This window comes from Oncorhynchus mykiss, chromosome 27 (assembly GCF_013265735.2).
Source record: "Oncorhynchus mykiss isolate Arlee chromosome 27, USDA_OmykA_1.1, whole genome shotgun sequence".
In the NCBI taxonomy this organism is placed as follows: Eukaryota; Metazoa; Chordata; class Actinopteri; order Salmoniformes; family Salmonidae; genus Oncorhynchus; species Oncorhynchus mykiss.
In genome coordinates, this window is record NC_048591.1 from 3,126,079 (window position 1) to 3,139,910 (window position 13,832).

The window sequence follows — 13,832 nt, forward strand, 5'->3', positions numbered from 1 at the left end:
GCTTTTGTGCAGTGTGTCATGTGGTCAATTTAACTTCCATCAATCCAAAAATCAAGCGCAATCAACTTGACATTCAGGACTCTGCTTGAAGAACACGTGAGAACATGTCTGGAGAAGGATTGGCAGGGGTGGTAGCAGAGCGAAACTGCAATTCGATTGAAGGGGAATGGGCAAACAATCAAACTTTACTCGGCGTGATGGCAGTTCAGCCCAGCTGTAACTGGGTCAGAGACGGTAGGAGATAGTGACTGAGAAGAAAGCAAAGCAAGTAGCACATAGCGGTACAAATAAAGGGGAGAGAGGGAAAAATAAAAAACAAAGCAGGAGAGAAAGGGAGTAGGGGTTTGAAGGGGAGCACGAGGTCTATGGAGGATATGAAGAAAAGGATGATTGAGGAAAGCAACATAGTTTCCAACGTCAGAGGCAGTTCAGTGGTAGAGTGCTGAGGAGGAAGGGCAAGATAAGTTGCGAGGGGATCATGGAGGTCAGGAGGAGCTTAAAGTGATTCTGAGGTTTAGGGAGGAAGGGGGAGTTGGGGCAATGAGTCCGATAAGGTTGACGGCTGTGATAAAATAGTTGATTGGGGAAGTTGTCAATACAATAGGGTTAAGAGATGGGAGCTTGTTTGTGTTCTGTAAAGACATAGGGTGGAGGCAAAAAGCTCAGAGTGAAGCAAATAGGGAACTGTAAGGTGGTGTTGAGCAGCTGGACCGATCAAGCATTGGGGTGATAACAGGAGTGCCTGTGAGTGTTAGCACTAAAGAGGTAAGTGACATTTTTAGAAGAAGCGTTCCAGTGAATTTTCAAAGATGGCAAGCAACAAGGGATGAAGTGAGGGTAGATAGCCCATCTATTCTGTTACATTTCACGGACAGGATACTTCCAAATAAAGTAACCACAGGATATATGAGTTACAATGTGAGGGCTTATGTACCCAAGCCTTTAAGATGTTCTAACTGTCAGAGGTTTGGGCACGTGGCAACAGCCTGTAAAGAGAGAAAGAGGCATGCCAGGTGTGGAGGGGAGCATGAGTATGGGAACTGTGTCAATGGTGTACAACCAAAGTGCTACAGCTGTGGGGGTGCTCATAGTGAGGTGTATGGTGGTTTTTGAGGCAATGAAGCAGGCAGTGGAGGTGCAACAAGTGAGAGGGGACAGAAGGGTGTCATATGGTGAGGCAGTGAGGGAGGTCCAGGTCCAGGGAGATACAGGTTCAAGGAAGAGATGGGTTGGAGCATCTAGACCAGGGATAACGGGGCAGGTGGGCAGAGATCTCATATACAGTTGAAGTCGGAAGTTAACTGTACATACACCTTAGCCAAATACATATAAACTCAGCTTTTCACAATTCATGACAATTAATCCCAGTAAAAATTATCTGTCTTAGGTCAGTTAGGATCACCACTTTATTTTAAGAATGTGAAATGTCAGAATAATAGTAGAGAGAATGATTTATTTCAGCTTTTATTTCATCACATTCCCAATGGGTCAGAAGTTTACGTACACTCAATTAATATTTGGTAGCATTGCATTTAAATTGTTTAACTGGGTCAAACATTTCGGTTAGCATTCCACAAGCTTCCCACAACAAGTTGGGTGAATTTTGGCCCATTCCTCCTGACAGAGCTGGTGTAACTAAGTCAGGTTTGTAGGCCTCCTTGCTTACACAAGCTTTTTCAGTTCTGCCCACACATGTTCTATAGGATTGAGGTCAGGGCTTTGTGATGGCCACCTCAATACCTTGACTTTATTGTCCTTAAGCCATTTTTCCACAACTTTGGAAGTATGCTTGGGGTCATTGTCCATTTGGAAGACACACTTGCGACCAACCTTTAACTTCCTGACTGATGTCTTGAGATGTTGCTTCAATACATCCACATAATTTTCATCCCTCATGATGCCATCTATTTTATTTAGTGCACCAGTCCCTATTGCAGCAAAGCACCCCCACAACATGATGCTGCCACTCCCGTGCTTCACGGTTGGGATGGTGTTCTTCGGTTTGCAAGCCTCACTCTTTTTCCTCCAAACATAATGATCGTCTTTATGGCCAAACAGTTCTATTTTTGTTTCATCAGACCAGAGGACATTTCTCCAAAAAGTACGATCTTTGTCCCCATGTGCAGTTGCAAATCGTAGTCTGGCTTTTTTATGGCGGTTTTGGAGCAGTGGCTTCTTCCTTGCTGAGCGGCCTTTCAGGTTATGTTGGTATAAGACTCGTTTTACTGTGGATATAGATACTTTTGCACCCGTTTCCTCCAACATCTTCACAAGGTCCTTTGCTGTTGTTCTGGAGACAAAACACGTCTCCTTCCTGAGCGGTATGACGGCTGCGTGATGTCAAGCGAAGAGGCACTGAGTTTGAAGGTAGGCCTTGAAATACATCTACAGGTACACCTCCAATTGACTCAAATTATGTCAATTAGCCTATCAGAAGCTTCTAAAGCCATGACATAATTTTCTGGAATTTTCCAAGCTGTTTAAAGGCACAGTCAACTTAGTGTATGTAAACTTCTGACCCACTGGAATTGTGATACTGTGAATTATAGGTTAAATAATCTGTCTGTAAACAATTGTTGGAGAAATGACTTGTGTCATGCACAAAGTAGATGTCCTAACCGACTTGCCAAAACGATAGTTTGTTAACAAGAAATTTGTGGATGGAACTGCCTGGAACATAAATAAATATATATTATAAAATACATATATTGAGGCTAAAATTGGCTAACTAAAAATGTGATGTCTCTACTCAATACAGAATATGAAATGGGTTACCTATGGGCATCCTTTGGTCTAGATAGAACATACATTTGCCTATTTGCCTTGTACCGCTATTTTGCCCGGCTGAGAGCCTCGACCTCGGCTATAATTTTTCCTTTAATAATAAACTCAGACGACAGCATGACCTGACTGACTATATGTAACCTGTGGTTTACCTTAGTGATTTAGACGGAGAAATATACTGCTTGACCTCGTTTCTGTCCCCAAACTCTCTATTCAACCAACCTGCACACTCATTGTCCTCTTAGTCAATGGCTCTAGTCTTGTTTTTGACAAAAGTACAATATTAATCATTGTGCGTTCAATCAATCAAATCATGGCAACACGTACAGTCAGATAAAACACCAAGGTTAGTGTCTGTGCACTTCGTGTCTTATGTATTTGTAGCAAGCTCCAATAAATGATACACATTAGAAATGAGTACCTGTCATAATTTCCATGTGTGATCAAAAGCACAGATTAGGGAACAGAAATGACACTTCTCTATTGAGCACATCTTATTTCTGTGCATCAGTTCCTGTAGCAGATACAGACTGCCGAAACCCACCACAGAATTTCATGTCCTCAAAATGTAAAACCTTAAAAGCATAACATAATATAGCTAAAAGTTTTTTGTTTTTGTGTGGTATGAGGAAGGCTTTTACAAGAGGAAGTCCAACATACAGAATGCCAAAACAATATTGTAGCAAATAAACCTGAAAATAAAATATGCAATTAAAGTGCATCCTCTTTTAAAGGGTTAGATTATATCTCAGTTTCTAATGCTAAATAGACCTGTCAAATAGGACATTTCAACCAAAAATAGGACTTGTTTCAATCTGCTGTACAAATGGTGAGATACTGTCAAGCAAACGTATTCCTTAGGTACACTGAGATAAAAAAAAAAAAAATGGTTATACTGTTTTTCAAACTACAAAATGGTGAGATTTAGAATGGAAATCTTTTTGGGCTTCCTTCTACAGGTCCCTGACTGTCTAGGATGTGTTGTCTGGGTGTATACGCTAAAGAAATTGAACATGAAACTCATTGTGTTCACCACTTCCTGTAATGTCATTTTAAACAGACAGTGACTTCGGTGTCTCAGCTGAAAACCAACAAACAGACAACGAAAGAGTGACATCTGAAGTAAGTATTATTTTTTAAACAAGGTTCATAGGTGTTGTTCTAAGATCACTGCAGTACACTTGTTTATGTTTTGCTGGCTGGCCTCAGTTTTCTAAACTATTCAAATTTGCATGACCTAACCACATGTGGATTTTTTTTTGTCAGTGTCGTGGAAATGTGTTTAATTAAATAAAATCAACACCTAAAATAAACAATAAACAGTAACAAATAAACAAACCCCTTTAATCAGCAATCTAATAATTTCAACCTGTTGATATAAATTTAGTAAAAACTATCCTGATTTTTAACAAATCTAAAATCTTTCAAAAGTTAGCGCTGTCTCATCAGCGTAAAAATCCAAACAAATTTTTTTCCACTCATATCCACAAAGTTTTCATTCCCCAAAGGTCAATACTGTTCAGCACGTACATTAATGATCTTCCTTCTGTCTGTACAGGGTCTGAAGTTCCAATGTATGCAGATGATACAGTGATAAATTCATGCAAATAACAAACAAACTACACAAGAACACACTACTATAATGGTTCAGATGACAAAATTGCTCAGAGACTCATGTTTACATCTCAATAAAATAAAACACAATCAGCACGTTTCTTAAAAAACAACAACTGATGCCCCTGAGACAGATGTCTATGTATCAGGGGAAAAGCACAAATAACCAAATTCAACCTAGCTAGTTTCCCAAAACGTATGCAATTGTTTTGACTATAGAGTTAACAAAACTATCATTCAAATCTATGATACTCCCCCACTTAACATACTACCTTACTAGTTTGGCCCAAGCTTGCTTTTCAACATTAATACCCATTCCGTCTTCTGTCAACAGGCTCTCAAACTACTCAACCTGCAATCAACTTTAATGACCTGACATTGTTCCACATAATGGAAACAGATTATAATGTTAGACTACATTACCTTTCCTGCTCAAATTCACTGGTGTTACCTAAACAATCAAACCAAGAATCAATAACCATCAGAATACATTATCACAATGTTTCCTTACTCACACCTGAATCACTTTACAACTTTCTCTTCTCTTTCATCTTCCCACATATGAAATGTCCAAGACTTTAAAAATAACACACACAGCGCCAAAATTATAGCATGTGTCAGTCAATCTATAAGAATGAAAAACATTTCGGGGGGCACCTCTCTATCGCCATTATCTCTCCTCTATTATTTAGAATTTCTTTAATTTAGGTAACTGTCTCCTCTATTGATACAGTTATTTAAATACGACTCAATTCTCAATACATTATTCCAGCAGATCATTTAGGCAACAGACACTGTCTTGAGTCGCTTCGCTCTTATTTTAAGTTGAATGAATTAGTCTTTCAATTTAAACCAAACAAGCTATTTAAAACATTCACTTTATATTTTATACAAACACAAGCGACCATAATTTTCCAGGCAAAACATACAAATAGTTTAATTACAATCAAAAACTCAGATTTTAGTTAACGCCTTGGCTGGGAACCGAACACGGGGCTCCAGCTTGGAAGGCAGCTATGGTCACCACTATACCACCAACACTATGTAAATGACTAAGATTCTCCGCAAATAAACCCACTTTACAATTGTTTGTATTCGTAAAATCTGGACACGTCACTATCGGCAATTCCGATAGTTTTAAAGGTCCAAGCGTTACTCCGGCTATGATTCTCATATGCCAAATGAATAGATTAGCAATCAAAGAATAACATCGACATTTATTACACAAGGAAACAGATCCTGCGCCTTTTAATAAAAGTAGATTATGTTTACTCATGCAACGTATTTCAATTACTTTACTACATGATGATGATAATGATAATTAGTTTGATGGAAACTTTAGGCTTTCTATGACATCATCAATTACGTTGATATTCCCTCGAATTCTCTCTAACTTTATGGAAAACAGTTTATTCAATAAATCCCGCAATTTATCTCATACTGGGAAGAAAAAATATAACATTATCAGACCTTAAGGGCAGTTTTATTTCAAATGTTGTACCCAGACGGAGATAATCCAATAAGCGTTTTATAGTTACATCGTTAGGGTAAGATAACCAAAAGTGGACACACTCTAATCAGTTTCCAGAGCTCCATTTCCCAGATTTTGTAGACTAGTTTAATAGTGCTTACACCCTCATCTTTATCAAATTATCCATTAAAGATACCAACTCAAAACCTACGTACATCTACGAACGGGTGGTTTAAATTGTATCTAATTATATTCTCAGCATTACTTTATCAAATCTGTAGTAATTGATTATACACACATACAATTAATCATAATTTCAAATATTCACAGAATCCATATAAAACATAAGAAATCTTAGGTACTCACACAGAACTTTAAGGATCACCCACACAGGATTGGTCAGATGTTCACACAGAACTGGTCAGACGTTCACACAGAACATCAGAACATACTTGAAAGGTTACTCACACAGTCAACCTACCCCGCTCACACAGAACGCTCCGACAAATATTACCTAGTGATCCCATAACAAAATACTCACACAGAGTAACCCAGGGCATACCTGGCTAGCACATTTAAAATAATTGGAATTCACCACGTCTGAGGGTCACTTAGACAATCACACAGACACACAGAATGAGGTCCTTCTTCCAATAGGGCTTCACCAAGTACCATGTTTCACACAGAACACACAGTCACCCTGGCCCCTCACCCCCACAGACCGCACCAATCCCCACTGTGATCAATTCAGTGTCAGGACAGCTCTTGGTCACTCGCAACCGGACAGTGGCAGAGTATCTTTGAGTCCACAAACTCTCAGATTACTCTCCTCTGACTCGGCCCTGCTTACGCCTCCAAGGTGCCCTCCTTACAGAGGAATTCACACTCAGAGTATACGTAACAGAGGCATATTTAAAAAACTTGACTTCAAGTGTGTGTGGTTCGCTCACCTCTTTCTTTAAAAAAAACTCAGTTTGAGATGTGGTATCCACTCTGCTCACTTCCTCTCAGATCAAAGGTTGGTCCATCTGCCTCGTTCCCGAAGTGTGGTTTCCCTAAGATCCCAATTTTGAGGGATCCCTCGTGCACAATTTATTTACCTAGATTGTCAGGAATGGTCACTGAGTGAAGATTCACATCCCTTCCTCGTCGCCAAATGTCGTGGAAATTTCCTGTATTACCAAATCATGAGAGAGTAAACCACACACAAGTCAGAGTTATCATAAAGTCCATCTTTAATTATATGAGCTTCACCATAGCCCTGTGACTCTCAGATCAATTCAGTGTCTATAAATTAATTCTCTGAGAGTGCTTACAAAACAGTTCTTAGTATAATTTATAGCCGAGACACACCCATCAAAACTCACATGACGAATAACAGATCTTAGGAACATTACACAAAGAACCTTTTACCAGAAAAAAAAAGAGTATCCTATAGCCAGACAGCATTAGCTATAAATTATCGTTCAGTTTGCCCTCTTAGACGAGGTTCTACTTCTCGTTCTTGGTACCACATAGGACCAAAACATTACCTCATTCAATGGCATATATCAATTGTCAATTCTAGATACTCCCATAAAAAATACAACCCCTCCTGGACAAGCTTACGGAGAGGAGTGACTGGCACACAGACATTGTGGAGCCAACTAGCTGGTTCCCCATTAATCACACCATCCCTTCACATGGTTTAGGAATAGTTACAGACACATTCACAGATAAGACAAACCTGACCTCTCCCCTCTCTGGGCCCCAAGTAACTTTTCCCAAATAAGCATACTTATGAACATTGATAAAACATCTTATTTATCAATGTTACCTAAATAATTCTGATTCTGCCACAACATCAGTCAAAGGTGCATGTTGTGTTAGACTATCTACTCCCCAATTGATGATGACGCTTCCCACAAACTCCACCGATGACACCCTCCATCAGTGCGTTGTCTATGACCAAATCAAATGTTATTTGTCACATGCGCCGAATACAACTGGAGTAGACCTTTACTGTGAAATGCTTACTTTACAAGCCCTTAGGATCAGACCCTTTTTTTCACCTTTTCGCCTAAAATGACATACCCAAATCTAACTGCCTGTAGCTCAGGACCTGAAGCAATCATATGCATTTTCTTGATACCATTTCAAAAGGAAACACTTTGAAGTTTGTGGAAATGTGAAATGAATATAGGAGAATATAACACATTAGATCTGGTAAAAGCGAATATAAATAAAAAAACATTTGTACCATAATTTTAGAAATGCAAGAGAAAGGCCATAATGTATTATTCCAGCCCAGGCGCAATTTTGATTTTGGCCACTAGATGGCTGCAGTGTAAGTGCAACGTTTTAGACTTATCCAATGAACCATTGTATTTCTGTTCAACATTTTGTATCAAGACTGCCCAAATGTGCATAATTGGTTTATTAATAACTTTTCAAGTTCATGATTGTGCACTCTCCTCAAACAACATCATGGTATTGTTTTACTGTAATAGCTACTGTAAATTGGACAGTGAAGTTATATTAACAAGAATTTAAGCTTTCTGCCAATATCAGATATGTCTATGTCCTGGGAAATGTTCTTGTTACTTACAACCTCATGCTAATCGCATTAGCCCACATTAGCTCAACCATCCTGTGTGGGACCCACCGATCCTGTAGCGGTTTTAACTTCTTCGAGATAGGGGGCGCTCTTTTAATTTTTGGATAAAAAACGTTCCCGTTTTAAACAAGATATTTTGTCACGAAAAGATGCTCAACTATGCATGTCATTGACAGCTTTGGAAAGAAAAAACTCTGACGTTTCCAAAACTGCAAAGATATTATCTGTGAGTGCCCCAGAACTAATGCTACAGGTGAAACCAAGATGAAATTTCATACAGGAAATGGTCCAGATTTTGAATGCCCTGTGTTCCAATGTCTCCTTATATGGCTGTGAATGCGCCAGGAATGAGCCTGCACTTTCTGTCGTTTCCCCAAGGTGTCTGCAGAATTGTGACGTATTTGTAGGCATATCATTGGAAGATTGACCATAAGAGACTACATTTACCAGGTGTCCGCCCGGTGTCCTCCGTCGAAATTATTGCGTAATCTCCAGGTCCATGCGCGTTCCATTTTCTTCAGAGGAGAAAGTCAACTGCCACGAATGATTTATCATCGATAGATATGTGAAAAACAGCTTGAGGCTTGATTCTAAACAACGTTTGCCATGTTTCTGTCGATATTATGGAGTTAATTTGGAAAAAAGTTTGCGTTGTAATGACTTAATTTTCGGGGGTTTTCGTAGCCAAACGTGATGAACAAAACGGAGCGATTTGTCCTACACAAATAATATTTTTGGAAAAACTGAACATTTGCTATCTAACTGAGAGTCTCCTCATTGAAAACATCTGAAGTTCTTCAAAGGTAAATGATTTTATTTGAATGCTTTTCTTGTTTTTGTGAAAATGTTGCATGCTGAATGCTAGGCTTAATGGTATGCTAGCTATTAATACTCTTACACAAATGCTTGTTTAGCTATGGTTCAAAAGCATATTTTGAAAATCTGAGATGACAGTGTTGTTAACAAAAGGCTAAGCTTGAGAGCTAATATATTTATTTCATTTCATTTGCGATTTTCATGAATAGTTAACGTTGCGTTATGCTAATGAGCTTGCGGCGATAATTCCACTCCTGGATACAGGTTTTTTTCGTGGCCAAACGTGATGAACAAAACGGAGCGATTTGTCCTACACAAATAATATTTTTGGAAAAACTGAACATTTGCTATCTAACTGAGAGTCTCCTCATTGAAAACATCTGAAGTTCTTCAAAGGTAAATGATTTTATTTGAATGCTTTTCTTGTTTTTGTGAAAATGTTGCATGCTGAATGCTAGGCTTAATGGTATGCTAGCTATCAATACTCTTACACAAATGCTTGTTTAGCTATGGTTCAAAAGCATATTTTGAAAATCTGAGATGACAGTGTTGTTATCAAAAGGCTAAGCTTGAGAGCTAATATATTTATTTCATTTCATTTGCGATTTTCATGAATAGTTAACGTTGCGTTATGCTAATGAGCTTGCGGCGATAATTACACTCCTGGATACAGGTTTTTTTCGTGGCCAAACGTGATGAACAAAACGGAGCGATTTGTCCTACACAAATAATATTTTTGGAAAAACTGAACATTTTCTATCTAACTGAGAGTCTCCTCATTGAAAACATCTGAAGTTCTTCAAAGGTAAATGATTTTCTTTGAATGCTTTTCTTGTTTTTGTGAAAATGTTGCATGCTGAATGCTAGGCTTAATGGTATGCTAGCTATCAATACTCTTACACAAATGCTTGTTTAGCTATGGTTCAAAAGCATATTTTGAAAATCTGAGATGACAGTGTTGTTAACAAAAGGCTAAGCTTGAGACCTAATATATTTATTTCATTTCATTTGCAATTTTCATGAATAGTTAACGTTGCGTTATGCTAATGAGCTTGAGGCTATAAATAGGATCCCAGATACGGGATTGCTCGTCGCAACAGGTTAACCAACAATGCAGTTCAAGAAATAGAGTTAAGAAAATTGTTACTAAATAAACGGACAAAAAACACACAAAAAACAATAACAAGGCAATATATATATATATATATATATATATATATATATATATAGGGATTACCGACACTGTTTCAATGAGCGGGGGAACAAGTTAGTCGACTTTTGGAGGATGGCCTGGTGTCAACAAGGGCAGCAAAGAAGCCACTTCTCTCCAGGATAAAGATCAGGGACAGACTGATATTCTGCAAAAGGTACAGGTATTGGATCGCTGAGGACTGGGGTAAAGTCATTTTCTCTGACAAATCCACTTTCCGATTGTTTGGGGCATCCGGAAAAAAGCTTGTCCAGAGAAGACAAGGAAGAAGACTACCATCAGTCCTGTGTCATGCCAACAGTAAAGCATCTTGAGACCATTCATGTTGCTTCTAAGGCAAGGGAGTGGGCTCACTCACAATTTTGCCTAAGAAAATAGCCATGAATAAAGAATGGTACCAACACATCCTCCGAGAGCAACTTCTCCCAACCATCCAGGAACAGTTTGGTGATGAACAATGCATTTTCCAGCATGATGGAGCAACTAAGTGGCTCGGGGAACAAAACATCGATATTTTGGGTCCATGGCCAGGAAACTCCCCAGACCTTAATCCCATTGAGATCTTGTGGTCAATCCTCAAGAGGCGGGTGGACAAACAAAAACCCACAAATTCTGACAAACTCCAAGCATTGGTTATGCAGGAATGGGCTGCCATCAGTCAGGATGTAGCCCAGAAGTTAATTGACAGCATGCCAGGGCAGATTGCAGAGGTCTTGAAAAAGAAGGGTCAACACTGCAAATATTGACTCTTTGCATCAACTTCATGTAATTGTCAATAAAAGCCTTTGACACTTATGAAATGCTTATAATTATACTTCAGTATTCCATAGTATCATCTGACAAAAATATCTAAAGACACTGAAGCAGCAGACTGTAAAAATTTATATTTGTGTCATTCTCAAAGCTTTTGGCCACGACTGTACATGTAGGTAGGGTTAAAGTGACTTTGCATAGATAATAAACAGCGAGTAGCAGCAGTGGAAAAACAAAGTGTGTGTGTGTGTGGGGGGGGGGGGGGGGGGGGGGGGGGTGTATATATGCAAATAGTCCAGGTGGCCATTTGATTAATTGTTCAGCAGTCTTATGGCTTGGGGGTAGAGCTGGTCCTTGACTTGACGCTCCGATACCGCTTGCTGTGTGGTAGCAGAGAGAACAGTCTATGACTTGAATGACTGGAGTCTTTGACATTTTCTTGGGCCTTCCTCTGACATGCCTAGTATATACACTACCGTTCCAAAGTTTAGGGTCACTTAGAAAGAAGAGCACATTTTTTTGTCCATTAAAATAACATAAAATTATCAGAAATACGGTGTAGACATTGTTAATGTTGTAAAGTACTATTGTTGCTGGAAACGCAGATTTTTTATGGAATATCTACATAGACAGAGGCCCATTATCAGCAACCATCACTTCTGTGTTCCAAAGCCACATTGTGTTAGCTAATCCAAGTTTATCATTTTAAAAGGCTAATTGATGCCTTACAAGCCCTCAACTGCCTTACAAGTCCTCAACTGGCAGCTTCATTAAATAGTACCCGCAAAACACCAGTCTCAACGTCAACAGTGAAGAGGCTGTGATGCTGGTCTTCTAAAGAGAATTCCTCTGACCAGTGTCTGTATTATTTTGCCAGCATCCCAGAATCGCCTCTTCACTTTTGACGTTGTGACTGGTGTTTTGCAGGTACTCTTTAATGAAGCTGCCAGTTGAGGACTTTTGAGGCGTCTGTTTCTAAAACTAGACACTAATGTACTTGTCCTCTTGCTCAGTTGTGCAACAGGTGGCCCTGGTGGCCCTTTGGGTGTTCCTACACAGCTACAATGACAAGAAGAGCATAAATGTCTACCTGGTCAATCTCCTGACCGTTGACCTCCTGCTCACCCTGGCCCTGCCCTTCAAGGTGGCCAAAGACATGGGTGTGGCACCCTGGGGCCTCATGGTCTTCAACTGCTAGGTGAGAGCTGTGGTAATCTACATCAGCATGTATGTGTCCATCTTCTTCCTCACCTTCGTCAGCGTTGACTGCTACATGCAGATCAGGTATTATTATGGTTTTGAAACTGTCTTTTGAACTTATTTTAATGTTGTACTATTGTTAATTATTGTGTAAGGAGTATTAGCATTTTTTTGGTTAAATGTTTTGCTAGAATTAGAGGCACTTTAAACAATGACTGATTTATTGATTGACCAGCCAGAGCTCCAGACTGTTCCGTATACAGGAGGTGGGCTTCGCCAAGCTGATGTCAGTGATGGTGTGGCTACTTGTGCTCCTCATCATGGTGCCCAACATGGCCCTGCCCATCCAGGACGTCCCAGAGAGGAAGTTCCTGAGCTGCTCCAAGCTGAAGCAGGAGGTGGGACTCCACTGGCATGGCCTCGCCGTCTTCCTCTGTACCATCCTGTTCCTCAAAGCGTCCACGGCTGTCCTCGTTTCCAACGGTCTGGTGCTAAAGAGGTTGCTGGCGAGCAGGAATGACCCTGAACAGTGGCGCCATGCTCGCCGTGCCACCATCAATGTTACGGCGGGGACGGCAGCGTACGTGGTGTGCTTCGTGCCATACCACGTGGTACGGACGCCCTATACGCTAGCCCAGACCGAGGTCATCACTCCAGACTGCCAGACCAAAAGGCACCTCTTCCTGGCCAAGGAGTCCACATTACTGCTGGTGGTGCTGCATCTCTGCCTGGATCCTGTGCTCTACTACTACTTCTCCAAGACATTCAGAAAGAGGGTCAGGGAGGTGTTCAGGAGTAGGAGGAGCAGGCGGGATTCGAACACCAACCCAAGCCCTGACCCTGCGAGTGAAGACTTGAAGCTACAGCCAATAACTGCCAAGGAGTAGGGGAGAGAGGGGGGTGACAGAGATAAAGAAACAGAGAATGACCGCCGTATGAAAAACGTTTTACAAACCACTTTACAATAGAGTAGCCTGTAAGGACTCGACAAAAATGATTCTTCGCTGTGAGGTGTTTTATGCAGTCCCATGATGTTGTGATGTTATGACTGCATTGTTTACATTTCATTGTTGCATGATCACACTGAATAAAAGTACCAGTACCATTAATTGTTTTCACTAACTTCCTAAATTGATACATCTTTCCATGGTGCAGAGAGAAAATGTTGCAGTTTTAAGGCTAATTTCCTGCAATTCTACACTTTTTTGCCATGGGGTAGGATTTTCTCCCACTTTTATAGCTTTAATAGCCCGCTGACTTCCAACCTGAAAGACATTGTGTGCTAGTTTAGCCAACTAGTCCGGTACACAGCAGGCAGGAGGCAAGGGCGACACTGTGTGCTAGCTAGTTAGCTAGCTAACTGCTAGCTAGTTAGTTAGCTAACACAC

The 13,832-nt window shown here is 40.1% G+C and overlaps 1 protein-coding gene across 1 annotated transcript; it reads left to right on the top strand.

The window, feature by feature from the left end:
• Nucleotides 1–3,829: 3,829 nt before the first annotated feature.
• On the top strand, nucleotides 3,830–13,550 carry LOC110507044 (probable G-protein coupled receptor 171). The gene is made up of 2 exons (XM_036965221.1): nucleotides 3,830–3,906; nucleotides 12,258–13,550. Exon 2 carries the CDS (start codon nucleotides 12,729–12,731, stop codon nucleotides 13,329–13,331), a length of 603 nt encoding a protein of 200 aa, XP_036821116.1. The 5' UTR covers nucleotides 3,830–3,906; nucleotides 12,258–12,728; the 3' UTR covers nucleotides 13,332–13,550.
• Nucleotides 13,551–13,832: the final 282 nt, after the last annotated feature.

Excerpts from the sequence above, each read along its gene's own strand:
- LOC110507044 (XM_036965221.1), top strand. The coding sequence starts at position 12,729 with ATGTCAGTGATGGTGTGGCTACTTGTGCTCCTCATCATGGTGCCCAAC.